Source organism: Strix aluco, chromosome 5, assembly GCF_031877795.1.
Source record: "Strix aluco isolate bStrAlu1 chromosome 5, bStrAlu1.hap1, whole genome shotgun sequence".
In the NCBI taxonomy this organism is placed as follows: domain Eukaryota; kingdom Metazoa; phylum Chordata; class Aves; order Strigiformes; family Strigidae; genus Strix; species Strix aluco.
In genome coordinates this window covers 84,339,666-84,357,322 of record NC_133935.1, presented here as the reverse complement: position 1 = coordinate 84,357,322, position 17,657 = coordinate 84,339,666, and the positions used below count along the sequence as shown (strand labels likewise).

The window sequence follows — 17,657 nt, the reverse complement described above, 5'->3', positions numbered from 1 at the left end:
CTAGGGAGCTTAACGTAAAGGGGCTGTATAAAATCTCACCGAATTTAGACATTTTTCAAGAAGCACAACCAAAGCGAATAGCACTGGAAATCACAAGCATTAGCATTTTTACTCAGTGCTGCACACTGTAAAAGCATGACGACTACTTTTGTGTTTAAGTGCTCTGTCCCAAAGCCACATATAACTGCACGTGGGAGGCTGTACAGGGCACAACACATCCAAAAAACTGCAGGTTTGGGATTTGCTTATGACACAATGTTTTCTGTTTTGTTATATTCAACCTGACCAAAGGATGTGACAGGGCCAACACTGTCCCAGGAATCTTTTTCACTTTCAGGACATTTTTGTGTTAGTTAAAGTCCTTGCAATTTTGGGGCAAACATAAGAGCTGTTTTGAATTAATTCACTGTGAACTTATAAGTAGTAAAAGATTAAATTTTAAATACAAAAATCCTGGTCACCCTACAATCAGTAAGAAAATGCTCACAGACTTCACTGGTTTCTAGGAGTAGTTGCATCCATTTTTAATTTATAAACTCATAGTTCATGCAGGAAGTGGAAATCTTAACACCTACAAGCATCAGAACTACAGAAAAACTACTCTTGCTTTCCAAGACTAGCATTATCACAATCCTTAGCTCCAACCAACGCTCCTTCTGTGGTTAGGACATCTGCACAGTCTCTTCTCAAGCAAATTGTCCAGAATCCAATATGGACTGAGTTTCTGCAGCCCTTCTTTGAATGGGATCCTAATGGGGGTCTCTCTCCTGCAAGCTGTGTTTAAGAAATCTGACTTTGAGCCAATATTCTCTCTGCCATACCAGTGAGTTTAAAGATTGGTTTTGCAGAGAGCAAAGAAGTAGCCACACAACAGACATGACAACATGGCCTAATTTTAGCCCAGAGAAAGGTGGTATGTTAAAAACAAAATGAACAAACAACCATAATTGTTAACCATGAACAAGACACAGATAAGCACATAAAGCCCCACGTTCAGTCTGGAAAAGGCAGGAGAAAATTCACCTCCTTGCATATTTCACATTTTTTACCTTCCCACAAAACAGTACAACAGCCACATTCAAAATAAACATACAAAATATTTTGCAAGTCTCTTTCAAGTTCAAAACTTGCTAAATTCAGCATCCTGGCATCTTTTTAAAGGCAAACAGCAGAGCATTAGTCTGCAATGGGGAATATGTGGCTGTTTTCCTACTGGTTGGAAACAGGCAGGGGGTGACCACAGCATTTTGCACACCATAAATCCCACCTGTAAGACAGGATTAATGATACCATCTGTCTTTGTGAAAGCTCTCCAACATACAGATGAAAAGTGTGCTACGCAAACGAGATCCTGCAGCGTCTGATACTTACAGAGTCGATGATTATTGTCGCTGAAAACCTCTTTTCATTGATAGATTCCAAGATGCCTTCATTCCCCCTGTAACCACCATTTAACACCATCACTTTCTTGCCTGAAATGAGAAATAGGAAAACGGTTACACAACAGGGCTCCCAACTTCTTTTGATGGAGTTGTGTTCTACTCCACTGACAGCTGAAGGACAGGTTTCTCCCAGGAGCTCCAGCAAGCAGCACCCAGCTCTGCCTTACAGCCTGCCCATTTCCAAAGCACACCTACATTTACTGCTCCAGGCTACGCTGATACTATGGGCAGAAACCACTGAAACTACATCAGGGAAAGAATCACAGAATCACAGGATGGTTTGGGTCAGAAGGGACAGTAAAGACCATCTAGTTCCAACCCCCCTGCCATAAGCAGGGACACCTTCCACTAGCCCAGGTTGCCCAAAGTCCCATCCAACCTGGCCTTGAACCCTTCCAGGTAGGGGGCAGCCACAGCTTCTCTGGGCAACTTGTGCCAGTGTCTCATCACCCTCACGGTAAAGAATTTCTTCCTTACATCTAATCTAAATCTACTCTTTTTCAGTTTAAAATCATTACCCCTCATCCTATCACTACAAGCTCGTGTAAAAAGTCCCTCCCCATCTTTCCCTTTAAGTACTGGAAGGCTGCTATAAGGTCTCCCCGGAGCCTTCTCTTCTCCAGCTGAACACCCCCAACTCTCTCAGCCTGTCCTCACAGGGGAGGTGCTCCACCCCCTGATCATCTTTGTGGCCTCCTCTGGACCCATTCAAGCAGGTCCAGGTCCTGATGTTGGTGCCCCCAGAGCTGGATGCAATAATCCAGGTAGGGTCCCACAAGGGTGGAGCAGAGGGGGAGAATCACCCCCCTCAACCTGCTGGCCACACTCCTCTTGATGCAGCCCAGATTACAGTCAGCTTTCTGGGCTACGAGCACACATTGCTGGCTCATAGTTTTCCATCCACTAATATCCCCAAGTCCTTCTCTGCAGGGCTGCTCTCAATCCACTCATCGCCCAGCCTCTATCTGTGTTTGGGATTGCCCCAACCCATGTGCAGGACCTTGCACTTGGCCTTGTTGAACTGCATGAGGTTTGCACAGGCCCACCTCTGCAGCCTGTCAAGGCTTGAGAGGAAGATGCCAAAGCTGTTTCTCCCACGTCCCATTCCGTGTACTAATGGCTCAGTGTACCTCCTTTTTGCCTTGTCTCACACAGGCAGTCCCTCCGGACATCAATCCTAGTGCAAGGGTGGGCAGACCTCACCTGCAAGTGCCATTATGTTAAAGAGCTCTCACGGACACCATCAATGAGCTCTTCACCAGCTGCAGAAATGCAGAATGTGGCAGGTCTGGTGAAGAATCTGTGAATCCTGAAACCCTACACCCTGTTTCCCCCTACGCTGACATTGTTCTGCTCATTGCTACCCTGACTGTTCCCTGAAATACTGATCAGATGTTACACACAGACATTAGCGTGTACCAGCCAAAGAAATGCCAGCGAACCAAACAGAAGATGAGGTAAGCTTTGCCAAGTGCCCACAGTTATTTGAGGCATTACTCTGGAGGGAAGGTACAGGATAAACATGACCAAGAGCTCTGTAGGGCTCCCAGAGATGTTTCCTGGCAGCTGAAGGTGCTTTCATCTCATCAAATGAACTGATTCCTAAAGCACTTCTGTCTTCTCGGAAAACAATCTAATTCTTACGAGAAGGGACTGTGAAGACTCAAAGCAGAAGCAATGTAGTAATTCCCTAGAAAGTAACCAGAGGATATTTGGTAAATGATCAGAGTAGCTTATGAAATGTTGTCCCAAGAGCAAGATGGCTCTTGTTCTGGTACTTTCAAGTGGATGAATGATTGTTTAAAAGAACTGAAACGTTAAGTTTTGCAGTGACAGCTAAGCTGAAAAATGAACAGAACAGCTATACCTGGTGCGGGTATTACAGTTTCCAGATGTGTCTGATCAAGCTTCAGTTTGTCTCCAGAATCAATCATCTTCACAACTGCTGTGTATTTGTCAATCACTTCCTGTTGTGAAAGGCAGAGGCCAATCAGAAAAATAAAAAAAAATTTCTGTAAATTTACATTTCAGAATCAACAAACTCGGGACCATGAGTCTGCACTTCTACATTTTCAAAAGCAGCAAGAACTTTTGAACTGTCCTAAAGGCATCCAGCTTTCACAAGGTGCTGACTGGCCCCACTCTGAAGTTAAGGCTAGATTAAAAGGGCTCCCCTTGAACATCAGTGACTGGTCTAACTGACCACTATTTTTGTCAGCCTTGTCTGAAGGTTTTGTCAACCTTTGGGTCAGCTATCTTAGCTATTCTCTCAAAGACAAAGAGTAAATTAGAGGCTTCTTTCCTCACATGAGGCTAAGCTGGCTGGAAGCCACACAGTAACAACTGGGATACTACCCCTCAATGAGGAGAAATGTCACTGATCATCTCTGTGCCTAGCACAAACCATGTCAACCTCTCACATTCACAGCTCAATGAAAGTCAGCACTGCGACTCATCAACCCTCCAGATGTCTATCAAAAAAAAGCTGTGATTTTTCACCTCTATACACTCTTGTTGATCATGCAAAATGCACCTGGGTGTCGTCTTTGGCACTTTTGCCAGAGACTGTTGAGCCTTGGACTACGTAGTACAACATCATTTCACTGGCAGTGGCTAAAAGCAAGCACTTCCAAACAACAGAGCGAGGCTTACAGCCTGAAGATTTTGTATGCAAATGGGATCTCGTTCAAAGGCAGGCTGCTGCTTAAGCATCAGTGCAAAACTGACTAGTCTGAGATTAAAACACAACTGCACTGCTCTTGGTCATATCACATTGACAAAGTGACTATTCTCTAAGATGGATGTGTTAATAGGGACGAAATATGCAGGACGAAACAGTGCTTAAAGAAGGATCACTGAATAAATGACATTAAACCAATGCAGAGATTCACCCCCTGCCCAGATCAACTCCCAGTACAGTCAAGGGGACGTTTCAGACCCTGTCAGTGTTGACTTAAGGCTGAACAACTTGCACAATGAAACTAAATTTCAGAAGTCATCTAATACCAGAAAAGTCTAACCAATGCCACATGCTTCCATTTGCACACCTTACCTTAACAACTGCCTTCTTCTTGTGATATTTCTCTCCAAGCTTTTTTGTTACAATTTTCACAATGATTTCCTGGAAGATTTGAAAGGAGGAAAAAAATAAAAAGCCAAAATATACAAACAACTACACAACCTAAACTAATTGCACATTCAGGTCACTCCGACTCCAACCACAGACTGTACAGCACAGCACAGGAAGCAACGATAGTAAAGACTCAGCTTTTAGGAACTTGTCCTCATCCTCAAATTATTGCCTCGAAGTAGCATTTCTCAAGACATTTTTTTTGTTTTATAAATACAGTTAAACTGGAATTCAGGATACAATGTGCCAGCCCACAATGGGTCAACAAGGGCAGGACTCCTTGATCTAGAAGTCCAGTGAAAAAGTAGAAGCAGAGGTGAGGTCTCTCAGCTCAAAGGCTGATGTTGACTTCTACACCTCTGTGCGAGTCAACTGCTATGCAGAAAGAAGATGGCTGTAAGCAATATCATGATTTAAACATGATCTGTAGAAACTCACAGTACCAACTCTTTAATTAAAGAATTCCACCCCATCTCAGATCAGGCATACGATGCTTCAGACTGCAGACCGTGCTCAACCACAAGAGTAATTCCTCACAGATACTACAATGTTTCACGTTTGGCAGCTTGGAAAATAAGAGTGAATTTACTTTGGAATCTGCTTTTGGATCTTTACACAAATCAACAGCGGCTTTGGAGATGCAGAATTGGTTGTGTTTGGTATAATAATAATAATTTTTAAGACACTTACAGGCTGCAACCAGTAGTCTCTTCGAGATGTTCTTTTCTTCTCCTCTTCAAGCTACAGAACAACAAATAATGACCATTAACTTTCACTTTTTACTGCAGCTTTCCCATGCCTCTGAAAAGCTGAAGCAATTCTCCAGGCCCACATCAATTGGGGAATAAAAAACAAAAAAAAACCCTAAGGGTAAGTCAGTCTGTGCTTGCTGCATAAAAATCAATTTCATGAGATCCAGCAATCCATGATAAAATGATGGAGATTTATATCTGTTTTTGTCAAGTGTTTCTAGATATTTTCTCCTCTTCCAAAATCTGTATTCCTTTACATCCAGCATCTCAGTCGTCTGGGGAACAGGCACAGATGAGCATCAGAAACCAGTTTTAATGGGGAATTGAAATCATTTTGCCTGATAAGATACAAAAGTCTGAATTCCACATGAACTGAAGATCTGAGGTCACTTCAAAGAGACACCCTGGTAAAGTGGACATTGCCATAGGCATGGGGTTACAAAGACACAGATCCTGCATGATTATTACCTCCATAATCTCATCCAGTGCAGACTTCTTCTTCTTCTCTTTGGACTGACCAGAGCTATGAGCTGATTCTTTTCTTTTAACTGCCCCTTCCACCACCTTCAGTGCATTTGGTCCAAGGACACTGCTGGAAGAGTAAGATGGTGTTTTCACAGCAGACTTGACATTGTTTTCTCTACTAAGATGCATTTGAAGAACTGGCTGTGCAAAAACACCTGCTGACCTATTTAATTTCAGTTGTGCAAGTCACCTTCCAGACCCTGCACACCTCCTTCTCTAGGACTGCATTTGGCAGCTAGAACTGATCTCCTTGAGGTGTAAACTCCATGTCTGCTGATGTTTGCAGAATAAAAACAACCTAACGACCAGTTCACCAATGCAAAAGCAAAGAGTTGATCAGGGACTTGAGTTCAATGGAGAAGACAAATGCGGGTCTGCAAATAAAGCTTTCAAATTCAAAAGGACAAACTTGTGGCTTTAGAGAAGCCACCTGGACACAGCAACTCTCAATCATGGTAGACACCTAGAACTGCTTCCAGACAGAGATACTTAACCTATCTGGGAGAGGGAGAAAACACATGGGAATCTGTAGAAAAGGGCTCCACACCCAGAAGAGAAACACCATCTTCACAATCACATTCAAAATAGGCAAACAGCCCATGAGTTATTGAAAGAAAAGAGCAATCAGCACAAAAAGTTACATCTCAGGGATCAGGAAACATCTAGGTAAAGCGAGAACTGCCTAAAGGCAGCTTGAGTTAAGCCGTTTTTATAAAAGACATTTGAATGCAGTAAAAAAAATGTCGGTGTTCTCTCATCCCAAGAGATGAAGGCGGCTGCTGTGAGGCGGACAGTAAGGTAACACTAATACAGCCTTACAACAAATTGCATGTTCTGCCTGCGGTGAGGATGTTGGATATACTAGCGAAGGAAAGATAGGTAATAGGAATGAATATACAGAAATAGCAGTAGAAGCAAAACTGAGAGAAAAGTGGTATTTCAGAAGAAGTCTGGATAATCTCCATAGCAGAGTTCTAGAAGAAATAGCACATTAAAACACAAATCAAACAGCAAGTACTTAAAACATCTCATAAAGGGTAACATACAATTAAAACATAACAACTGCACTGGCTACATTTAAGAAGCAAAACATATCGAGCTGTAAGGTTACTGAAGGATTGCTGGGTGTCAATATTAAAACAAATCTTATTGAATATATTCATTACAGACCCTGGGACAAAGAGTGGGACCACCAACGCCGTTCAGATGTGTCATCAATATGGAGGACACAAGAAAGAACTGGACACCAGAAGGGACTGGTTTACCTTGAAAACCATGTTTTAAAAAACACAAAAATCAACAGCACATTATGCAAGCTCACATACTTTGGAAAAGTTTACTCTGATTACCTTCTATCTACTGGGAGCTGTTTAAGAACAACAAAAGCAGAAAGGGGTCTGGCTATAATCACAGATGACAGCTACCAGTGTGGACCAGTCATGAAAGAGTCAAATGCAATCCTAGGAAGCATCAAGACAGACAAACATTAGTGCCTTGTATAAGCCATGGTGATGTTTCATTTGCAGCATGCACAAATTCAATCAGCTCTCCTCTTCAAGATTAGCTGAAACTGGAACAAGGACAAGGAAGGGATATTCAGCAGATCGGGGAAACTGGGAGAGGAGGCAAGCACCATGCAGGCCTGCTTGTAAAGCACAGTGAAGGCTGAGAGGCTAAAACTGTTCTCTACAAATACACTGTCTGTGAAAGCAAACACCAGAGAGAAAAAGAACTATTTATGTTAAGCGCCCGTACCAACGTGAGAGCACCTGGTATAAACTGGCCAAGGACTACATTTACCTGGGAAATTACAGACAAGGTCCTAACCATGAGAGCAAACAGGGTCCTGAAGGATCTTCTCTTGGGATTATAGGGCTGGGGAGACCCTAACTGTGTACAGTGGACGCTGATCAGTGCGCAGAGTTGCAGTACTACAGACAGGAGTCAGTGACCTTGATAGCAGCTTCTGCTCATTCCTTCATTAGAAGTAATTCTAATCTTACTTGCCCACTGAGTGAGTTAAGCAGGGATTTGAGGATGCAAGTTCTTGAGGAACAGAAGTAAGCCCAGGGCTCCCAGTTTGCTGAAGGGCAGTCAGCATCAGAAGCCATGCCCACAGCAGTGGTGGTGACTCCCAGTTTCACAGCAGCCACGCGGACATTCAAGGGAAGGCACACCTTCCCTCTCACTGCCCTTCTCAGCAAGGCTCCAACGCCATCTCTGTACCCAACCACCAGTATCCCCACGCACTCAAAACTCTGCCATCCACTACCTACGATCTCCTGGTCCTATTTCTGCACCCTGCTCCGGTAATACAAGTGCTAGGTTTCTGTAGCTTGTGCTGTGAGCACAGAAAGTGGGAAGGCAGGAAGCCCCACCGCACGCTGGGCTGGGGTACTGGACATCAGGCTGAACAAAACTGATCCTCAGTAACAGCCAACAGCTGCAGGACACACCTCTACGCTCACACAGGGAAGCAGTTTCCATATACGACACTGAAGTGATTCCTGTATCATCCAGTGACATATAAACCACAGTCCAGCCACTTTACCATGAAATGGGTATCCTAATTTTGCTGCTACACTACCATTACAGAGTTTACAGACAAGTATCTCTCATATGCTACGAAAAAAATATACTACTTGATACATGATTTCACATTCAGCCAAATTTTAGCAAGTACCTTAAGTATTCCTCACTGAAACTATTCAATTGAGCATCTGAATTAAGTTTCAGACTCATCTGATGCACAACTCAACACTTAGGGATAATTTACAAGTTTTCCTCAAAGCCTGAAATCTGTATCTATTATTGCAAAGAAGTACTTTATTGTCTCATTTTCTCCCTGGCATATCTCCCATCAGATACCTTATCTAAGAGCTGAGCTTGTGATGAGAGGAAAGCCTTCGTTTTACCTGCAATACATTTAATTACAATATTGCCTCACATGAAAAGATGTACTGCTCATCAAACAGTTTCACAGACTGCTATAAGTCAGTATTGTTTGCATTATTGATCCCTTTTGTCCTGCGTTGCTCGTGGTTATATGATGACAATTAAATGCATGAGCTTTAGAAAGATTTACATCAGGTAGATTCAGCTTCTTAAATGATGATCAGAGAAAGTATTACCTTCAATTAGACAAGACAATCAAACCTTTTAGGAACTAAATTAACAAGTCATTCATAAAGGCAGCTGGGACTGGATGGCATTCACTTCAAATGCTTTGACTGGATCCCTTATCCACCCTTTCACACAATAGTATCTTCCCAGAGGAACCTGTAACTGCCTATTACTTTATGGGCATCTGCCATGAACCATAGTGAATTCAAGAAAGCTTCTCACAGCACACATTTAAGATACACTATTCATTCATTTTAATTACAAAAGGAAGCATGAAGTCACCTGGTATCCCCTCCTGAATAACATGACAGGATGAGTTATTAGACTCCAAATATTTCAGGACAAGTTACATCTTTCTGCCCATACAGATATCATTGTCATGTAAGTGCTATGCAACAGTAAGGGTTGCCCTTAAATTTTCTCACCTTGTTTTAGAAGATGCTGCTATTGAAGTACTTGCTCCTTTGTTTAAATTAAATGTAACTAAAAAATAAAAAGACATTACTCTATTTCTATCTTTAAATATAACTGCATTGAAGGATGTTACAATTTTAGAAATCTGAAAATGGAAGAGATCATAAATTTGAAAATATTTACTCTATTTCTATCTTTAAATATAACTGCATTGAAGGATGTTACAATTTAAAAAATCTGTAAATGGAAAAGATCATACATTTGAAAATATTTACTCTATTTAGTAATCTATGCTTTGGTTCAGCTTTTAAAATAAATTAAACATGATAAGAAAGAATATTCTGTATTTCTATATTCCAGTTGTAACTGATTTATAGTGTGATCTCAAAGCACTTTATAACCAATCTCACAGCACTTTATGAAGCACCGAGCAGGCCTCAGCACTCATCTCATTTTAATCACAAAATCAGCTTCAGTAGGTTCTAGAAAATTACATGTATCAAAATCTGGTTACCTTTTTCTTCTTCATTTTCTCTGTTCAGTTCAGTATAGACTGGCTTTTCCTGCCAAAAGAACACAAAACACATTTCAAGAGTTAAACAGAAAACTGAGCCAAGAGATCATTTTTTTGGTGATCATTGATTAGCTCAGTTTTACAGACTACTGAGAGATTATTACAAGTAACTGTAATATTCAATCTGGCTTGATTCATAAGAAGATTATAAATTGAAAACATTATCTCATTACAGGCTCCTGTGCAAAATTCTCTAATTAACACTCTCTACAGAGATGCTGTCTAAACTTGCTTGATTCCAGCATGAAAGGAAAGTGGCCTTACTGTAACAGTTTTTCCTATTTAAACCAGCATGATTAGACTGGTTTCTGGACAGACTGATAACCCAAAGAAGGAAATTCTGGAATCTTTCCAGATTTTTAGCACCGAAGGCTCAGACCATTTAAATTTCAATTAGTTTTAAATTAAGAAAAAGATAATTGTTTACTACAGCATTTAAATGTACCTATCAATACCCAGGATCAAATGGGAGGTTCCAGTCCCAGGCAACAACATGTATGAAAGTCATGGAATGACTCCAAATAAACAGATCCCAAATACCACACCAGCATTATCAAAATAACTCTTCACTATGCAGATTTGATTATGCCAGCTCCCCTTGATTATCTCAGCCTTCCCACTGTTCAAGGTACTTGTTATTTGCAGCCCTAAAAGTTGTGAAATACCACAAATGAAGACAAGTCATGCTGTTTATTGTATTGTTTACTCTCCCTTCCTAAATTCAGGAGTGATTTTTAAAATCACTAATCACTTGAAGAGCAGTAATTATTACTCCTTTAGTACTAAAGCAAACCGGGTACAAAGTAACTCCAAGTTTTCCTCCAGAGCAGGTTACAATCTAAGATGACTGTATAACAGAAAATTCAGACCGTAAGTGAACTGATGTGGTGATTCAAGTATGGAAGAAGACAGTCTAAATCAAAGTCTGAAATGGCCAGGATCAGACACTAGGGCCACAAGGCACAATTCTACCAGACTTCAAAATCATGTCAAATCTAAAAGGAGCTGAAACCTCTGCTGTCTTATTTATTTTATTTTTGAAACTGTGATTCCGTACAGGGTCTTGATGTTCATCAGCTGTAAAGACCATCAGCAAGTCGGTTAGTCAAGGAAACATAACAAGCTGCAGTTTCAACAGAAACTAGTTAAGGCTGCTATCAGAAGTATCTGGGAGAAGACTATTCCTTGTGGCTTAGAAAAGAACAGCAGTGCAGCCAAATATGCCCACTGTTTCTTGGTTAGAACTGGTGATGAGCTTGTAACCTGAAGCATGAAGCTTACTCATCACCTTCTAACTGACTGCAAAGGAAATACCAGTGCAAGGATCCCAGCAGCATCGAATTCACCACTGATTTAACCAAGAGGAGTTCTGAACTGAAGGTTGACATACAGTGTAATCTTCCTCACCAGTTCTTTCCCCTCCAAACCTCTTCTAACTTGTTGTTCAATGAATTTAGCAGTTTTTTCTTCATCATCAAGATCTTGTTTCTTCTTCCTCTCTTGTTCTTGTTGCCTGCGAATCGTCTCTGGGTCCCTATCAATATACTGAATATACCAGCCTTTTGGGGTCTCATCAACCTTGCAAAGACCTAAAAAGTTAATGCAAGATAAAGTAAGAATAATACTCACAATGGCAAGCAAGGGACAAAGAAAATATCAAGATCATTTTCACAGTCCAACGTTCAGTATAACAATGCAGATACTTCACCACAAACAATATACCCCTTACTGGCATGATAAAATTGACTTTGAATTATCTTTAGTATCTGTTTCTGCCCTTCAGCTAGCCAGTTCTATTTGGAAATAGGCCAGAGTACATAATAAAGTGGAGTGTTTTATAACACTTTCCTTACTGAAGAAAATGTTTCCTTCCCGCTGTTTTAACAAGGAAGAAAACAGAAATCTAACACATATAAACAATACACACTAATAGCATCATACTAAAGGAAACTTTACCGTGCTACGCTATTGTTACTAAATCTCACTAGAGTGACTTTTCAAGCGCTATATGACTCATGAATGCATCCTGCAGGACACAGGCAATCAGAGCCAAAGTAAACTTTCTGTCACACTACAGGACCATTTAATCTCTCTTCCTCCCACTGAAAACAAAACTAGAGATCTCAAGCTTGAACCCTTTCACTAGGCCAGGAATGAAAATGACTGCTTGCTTCTTGGCACCTTAAATAGGAAAAGATTCTGTAGTCATAAGCAATGTTCGATCATAGTTTTAAATTTTAAATGGTAACTGTTGGAAGTTGATTTAGAATTTAGCAGTATCTCCAGTAAACATAGACCAACTGATGAAAAAAAGGAAAGGTTTGTGACTGACACATTTATCCCAGCCTTCTGACATTTTTCATAAGCAAATTCCTAATGGTTAGCACAGAAATAGGTTTGGACGTCTGTTAATATATATACAGGAAGGGAGGGGAAGAAAGAGAAAGAAAACGGGAGAACTAACATAAATGTTTACTGATCACTTATCAGCAATGCAATTACCCAATAATTTAAAACTTCCCAACCCTGAGCAACTACACTTACCTTCTCTCCCCAGCCATTTAGTAAAATCAGTCAGTGTCTCCCACTGCGTGGCATTCATGTGGATGTGCTCTCGATGACTAATATATTCATTGTACACAATATTATTGTGGACTCTCTTTGTTCCTGAAATACAGAATTATTACTATTAAATAGAAGTATGGGACCTAGGAGAAAGCAACCAAAACTTCTTGCACAGAACTAAGAAAAGACATCAAAAACAAACAAGCAAGCAAACGAACAGTAAAATATTTACCAAATCGCCTCCTGAGCAGTTCTAAGAAATCATTTCGGAATTCCCTTAGGGGATAAAAGGAAAGTATTTTAGTAAAACATTAACAAAGTAATTTTCTATTGTCATTAACAATTAAATATCTGCAGTATAAACATGAGTATTGTTTTGAGTTGAGCATGACAAAATACAGACACTCATTTCCCTTTTTCAGTAAAGTAGCATTAAACGCAGCATGTGTGCACAAAGAAACACAGTATGGTGCATGCACACACAAGTTAAATCTTCAAAAGGATAATACCCTTTCAAAGGGATAAAATGGAAAGAATGAAATCTAAACACTTTCCACTAATTGCTGGTATTTCATTACCAGGTATCTTCCCAGGCTGACCAACACAAAACACAGGGCAGGACAAAGGGCAGCAGTGGTAGATGGGGTAGATTGATCACTCATCTCGCTGCTAATTCAAGGGCTTGAGAATAAAGCCTCGCTTCAGACTCGTGCTGAAGGGAGCTCTAGTCAACTCGGCTGTCACACAGGTCAGCTGGACAAAGGACTGGGGGAAACTGTGGGACCTTAGTCACACCCCTGCCTTGTTATCTCTCTATAATGGTTCTTTCTGCTCTTTGTAACTGTGTGTGTGGCAGTCGCTCAGCTGGGGCAGAGCGAGGATGTACTTTGTAACACAGAGCAACCTAAAACAGAACTTGGACACGGGATAAAACTGTCAGATTTGATTAAATATCAAGGGTCTCTGAAACATCTTACATGCCTTCAAAAGTGATATCGCCTAATTTTTCAAACTGCCATTAAAAAAAGAGCTGACACTAAAATGTATCAGAAGAAAGTGTCTTCAATGGGACATGACTGGGCCTTACAGATAATTATATGGCTGTGCTCGTACAAGAGTGAAGATCTGGGTAAGAATATAGCAGACTTACTCAGAAAAGTAATCCATGAATTGCTGAGGATTTTCAGAAGCCAGGAGCAACTGCCTCTGGTGGGACTCAGACATACAATGACATTTGAAGCCATTCTATAAAATAAAAATAAAAACTTTATCTGTCCTTGTCTCAATCTGCTACAGTCACACAGCTGAAGAGTATTAAAAATAATGTTTTATAAGTGGAATCTCTTGGAGGCTCCACAGAAAACACCTTAACTCAGCCATAGCCTACCAGGCAAGCCAAAAACAAAACTCTTCCCAGGGCCAAGAGTCTCCAGACAAACTGTGAAAGGCGTTATGAGACAGGTCATTCCAGCAGTCCTCCGTTCCTCATGGAACGGGATAGACACGGCACCACCCAGGTCCACCCAGGACCCATCCACGTGCTTGCACAAGAGTGCTGGAAATACCTGCTAGCTCCCTGCCTGACTAACACCAAACGTGTAATGAGGGAATGGTGCCCTGGGAGCGCCCAGGCTATGGAGTGAGATAGTTTGGCCTCATCCGGCACAGGGAAGAAGTCATGAGAGCTCCCCAAAAAGCACCAAGACATAGGATGTTTGGCTGTATCCTTTTTTCATCTAATATAATTCTTGTTCATTACACTATGATTAAATCTACAGGAAATTTCATTCCACAGGAGACCCGCCCCCTTACAAAAAGATCTGGTTGCAAAGCGGTGAAGTTTTTTTGGTTGTAGTCACTGGGAAGAGAATAGGATTTGAGCTTCTTGGGCAAATGGGAGATGGGAGCAGAAACAGCTGAAGAACAATACAATTAAACATCCACAGGATGCTTTACTTCTCTTCTCTAAGGCACATTAAAGAGGCTGTTCATGGAGAACAGAAAAATAAAAGCACAGTTAGCCCAAGTCGAGGTACTTTCAGAGCACAGCTCTGGTGGAAATCAGGAAGAGGACACTCACATCTCACAGGCATCTGTGTCCAAGTGAAGAGACAAGTGAAAGGAAGAGGGGCAAGATTCAGAAGAAAGCATCTCTTCATAACAGGAGAAGAAAGGAAGAAACTGATCCAGAATCAGAAAGGAGTCATCAGTACAAGAAAGACATGGACCTGTTGGAAAGGGCCCAGAGGAGGGACACAAAAATCACAGAATCACAGGATGGTTTGGGTTGGAAAGGACCTTAAAGATCATCTAGTCCCAACCCCCCTGCCATGGGCAGGGACACCTTCCACTAGTCCAGGTTGCCCAAAGCCCCATCCAACCTGGCCTTGAACCCTTCCAGGGAGGGGGCAGCCACAGCTTCTCTGGGCAACCTGTGCCAGTGTCTCACCACCCTCACATGGAACAATTTCTTCCTTATATCTAATCTAAGTCTGCCCTCTTTCAGTTTAAAGCTGTCACCCCTCGTCCTATCCCTATACCCCTGATCAAGAGTCCCTCCCCATCTTTTGTGTAGCCCCTTTAAGTACTGGAAGGCCGCTCTAAGGTCTCCCTGGAGCCTTCTCTTCTTCAGGCTGAACAACCCCAACTCTCTCAGCCTGTCCTCACAGGGGAGGTGCTCCAGACCCCTCATCATCTTCATGGCCTCCTCTGGCCCCGCTCCAACAGGTCCACGTCCTTCTGATGTTGGGGGCCCCAGAGCTGGACACAGCACTGCAGGGGGCGTCTCATGAGAGCAGAATAGAGGGGGAGAATCCCCCTCCCTCGACCCGCTGGCCACCCTTTTCTGGATGCAGTCCAGGGTATGGTTGGCTTGCTGGACTGCGAGCGCGCATTGCTGTCTCATGTTCAGTTTTTCATCCACAAGTACCCCCAAGTCCTTCTCCACAGGGCTGCTCACAATCTACTCATTGCCAAGCCTGTATTTGTTCTTGAGATTGTCCTGACCCATGTGCAGGACCTTGCCCTTGGCCTTGTTGAACTTCATGAGGTTTGTACAGGCCCACCTCTCCAGCCTGTCCAAGTCCCTCTGGATGGCACATCCCTTCCCTTCAGCGTATTGACTGCACCACACAGCTGGGTGTTGTTGGCAGATGTGCCAAGGGTGCACTCGATCCCACCGTCCATGTCACTGACAAAGATGTTAAACAGCACCAGTCCCAACACCAACCCCTGAGGAATGCCACTTGTCACTGGTCTCCACTTGGACATTGAGCCGTTGACCGCAACTCTTTGAGAGCGACCATCCAGTCAATTCCTTATCCACTGAGTGGTCCATCCATCAAATCCCCATCTTACCAATTTAGAGACAAGGATGTCATGCAGGACAGTGTCAGATGCTTTGCACAAGTCCAGGTGGATGAGGTCAGTTGCTCTTCCCTTGTCCACCAATGCTGTAACCCCGCTGTAGAAGGCCACCAAATTGATCAGGCTTGATTTGCCGTTAGTGAAGCCATGTTGGCTGTCACCAATCACCTCCTTATTTTCCATGTGCCCTAGCATGGTTTCCTGGAGGATCCACTCCATAATCTTACCAGGCACAGAGATGAGACTGACTGGCCTGTAGTTCCCCTACAGATCAGAGGGCTGGAGTGCCTCTCCATGAGGACAGGCTGAGAGAGTTGGGGTTGTTCAGCCTGGAGAAGGCTCTGGGGAGACCTTGTTGCAGCCTTCCAGTACTTAAAGGGTGTTTATAAGAAAGATGGGGACATTTTTAGCAGGGTCTGTAGCAATAGGACAAGGTGTAATGGTTTTAAACTAAAGGAAGGTAGATCCAGATTAGATATAAGGAAGAAATTTTTTATGATGAAGGTGATGAAACACTGGAACAGGTTGCCCAGAGAGGTGGTAGATGCCCCATGCCTGGAAACATTCAAGGTCAGGATGGACAGAGCTCTGAGCAACCTGATCGGGTTGAAGATGTCCCTGCTCATTGCAGGGGATTTAGACTAGATGACCTTTAGAGGTCCTTTCCAACACAAATTATTCTATGATTCTATGAAAAGAGACCTCACCGTGCTCGAGACTGCATCCCCTTGGGCATGTCACTGCACCCACCCTGTCCCCAAGGGATATCATAGCTACCCTCAAGTCCCCTCTAAGGCAGATGGGAGCCACCTAATTCTTAACCCCATCGCCCTCTCAAGGTGTGTATGAGGGAATCAACCCTCCAAGGGGTTTGGGGCCACCCTGGGCTCCCTCTCACCCTGGGTTAATCAGTCACTCTGCAGGGGACTGAACTTCCCCAAAGATGAATCAGGGCCAACATGCTTTCTCCAAAGTGGATGAGGACTTCTCTCATGGGGGATTACGACTGTGGTCCCAAGAGGGACTGGGGACGCCCAAAGGAGAATAAGGGCCCTCTCCAGTGCTTCCCTGAAGAGTCAAGGCTCCCTGTGCTCCCAGCAAGTGGGGGCAGGATGCTCCCTAGAAGGATTGCACCCCATAGATGGGATCAGAGCACCCACAAGGAGACTGGGGACACTTACTAGGGGAATCTGAGCCAGGCCTGTACCCCCCCTCAGAAAGGGACTGGAGAACACTACAAAAAAGTTACAAGGCCTCATATCCCTTAAGAGAATCGCAGCCCCCACAGAAAGATTAGAGACCCCTACAAGGGCATTTGGAGCCCCCCTGTGTCGTCCCACATCCCCCCCCCCAGCACGAGAGATGCTTAAAATGGAGATCAGAGCCCCCACAAGGGGAGTGAGGACCCCAACTGAGGGAATTTGAGGCCCCTGTGTATCCGCAAGTGAACCACCCCCTTCAAGGAGACCGGTGTTCGCTACCAGGAATGTCGGAGCCCCCCGTGCCCTCTCACGGAGGATCACCAGCCCCCCCCGAGGGGACCGGGGCCCGCCGCGCTCCCCCGCCACAGGCCCGGCCACCGCCGGGGCGAGTTTACCTCATCGCGGCACTGCTTCTGGCACATCTGACAGTACCAGCGCAGCTTCTGCAGCCCCTTGGACTTGATACGGTTGGCGATAGCCTTAGGGCTGAGGAAATCCGACTTCCCCATGGCGGCGACGCTGGCCCTCGGCCTCCCCCGTCCCGGTCCCACTCCCTGCCCCGCC

General features: G+C 43.4%; 1 protein-coding gene across 4 annotated transcripts in view; it reads right to left on the bottom strand.

Moving 5' to 3' along the window:
* The window catches only part of KIN (Kin17 DNA and RNA binding protein), a 20,880-nt gene extending 3,223 nt beyond the window's left edge, over positions 1 to 17,657 (bottom strand). For 2 of the 4 annotated variants that reach the window (XR_012623675.1, XM_074828045.1), the window contains exons 1-12: positions 17,489 to 17,657; positions 13,676 to 13,770; positions 12,758 to 12,801; positions 12,505 to 12,627; positions 11,368 to 11,549; positions 9,901 to 9,949; positions 9,398 to 9,455; positions 5,793 to 5,916; positions 5,263 to 5,313; positions 4,495 to 4,563; positions 3,310 to 3,409; positions 1,372 to 1,472 (exon numbers count right to left, since the gene is read on the bottom strand). Coding sequence is in view for 3 of the 4 variants with exons in the window: in XM_074828045.1 (XP_074684146.1) it covers positions 1,372 to 1,472; positions 3,310 to 3,409; positions 4,495 to 4,563; positions 5,263 to 5,313; positions 5,793 to 5,916; positions 9,398 to 9,455; positions 9,901 to 9,949; positions 11,368 to 11,549; positions 12,505 to 12,627; positions 12,758 to 12,801; positions 13,676 to 13,770; positions 17,489 to 17,602 (1,110 nt within the window). In the remaining variant the exon portion in view is untranslated. The remainder of the gene's footprint in view (positions 1 to 1,371; positions 1,473 to 3,309; positions 3,410 to 4,494; positions 4,564 to 5,262; positions 5,314 to 5,792; positions 5,917 to 9,397; positions 9,456 to 9,900; positions 9,950 to 11,367; positions 11,550 to 12,504; positions 12,628 to 12,757; positions 12,802 to 13,675; positions 13,771 to 17,488) is intronic. The other 2 variants (XM_074828046.1, XM_074828047.1) reach the window with 2 other exon arrangements.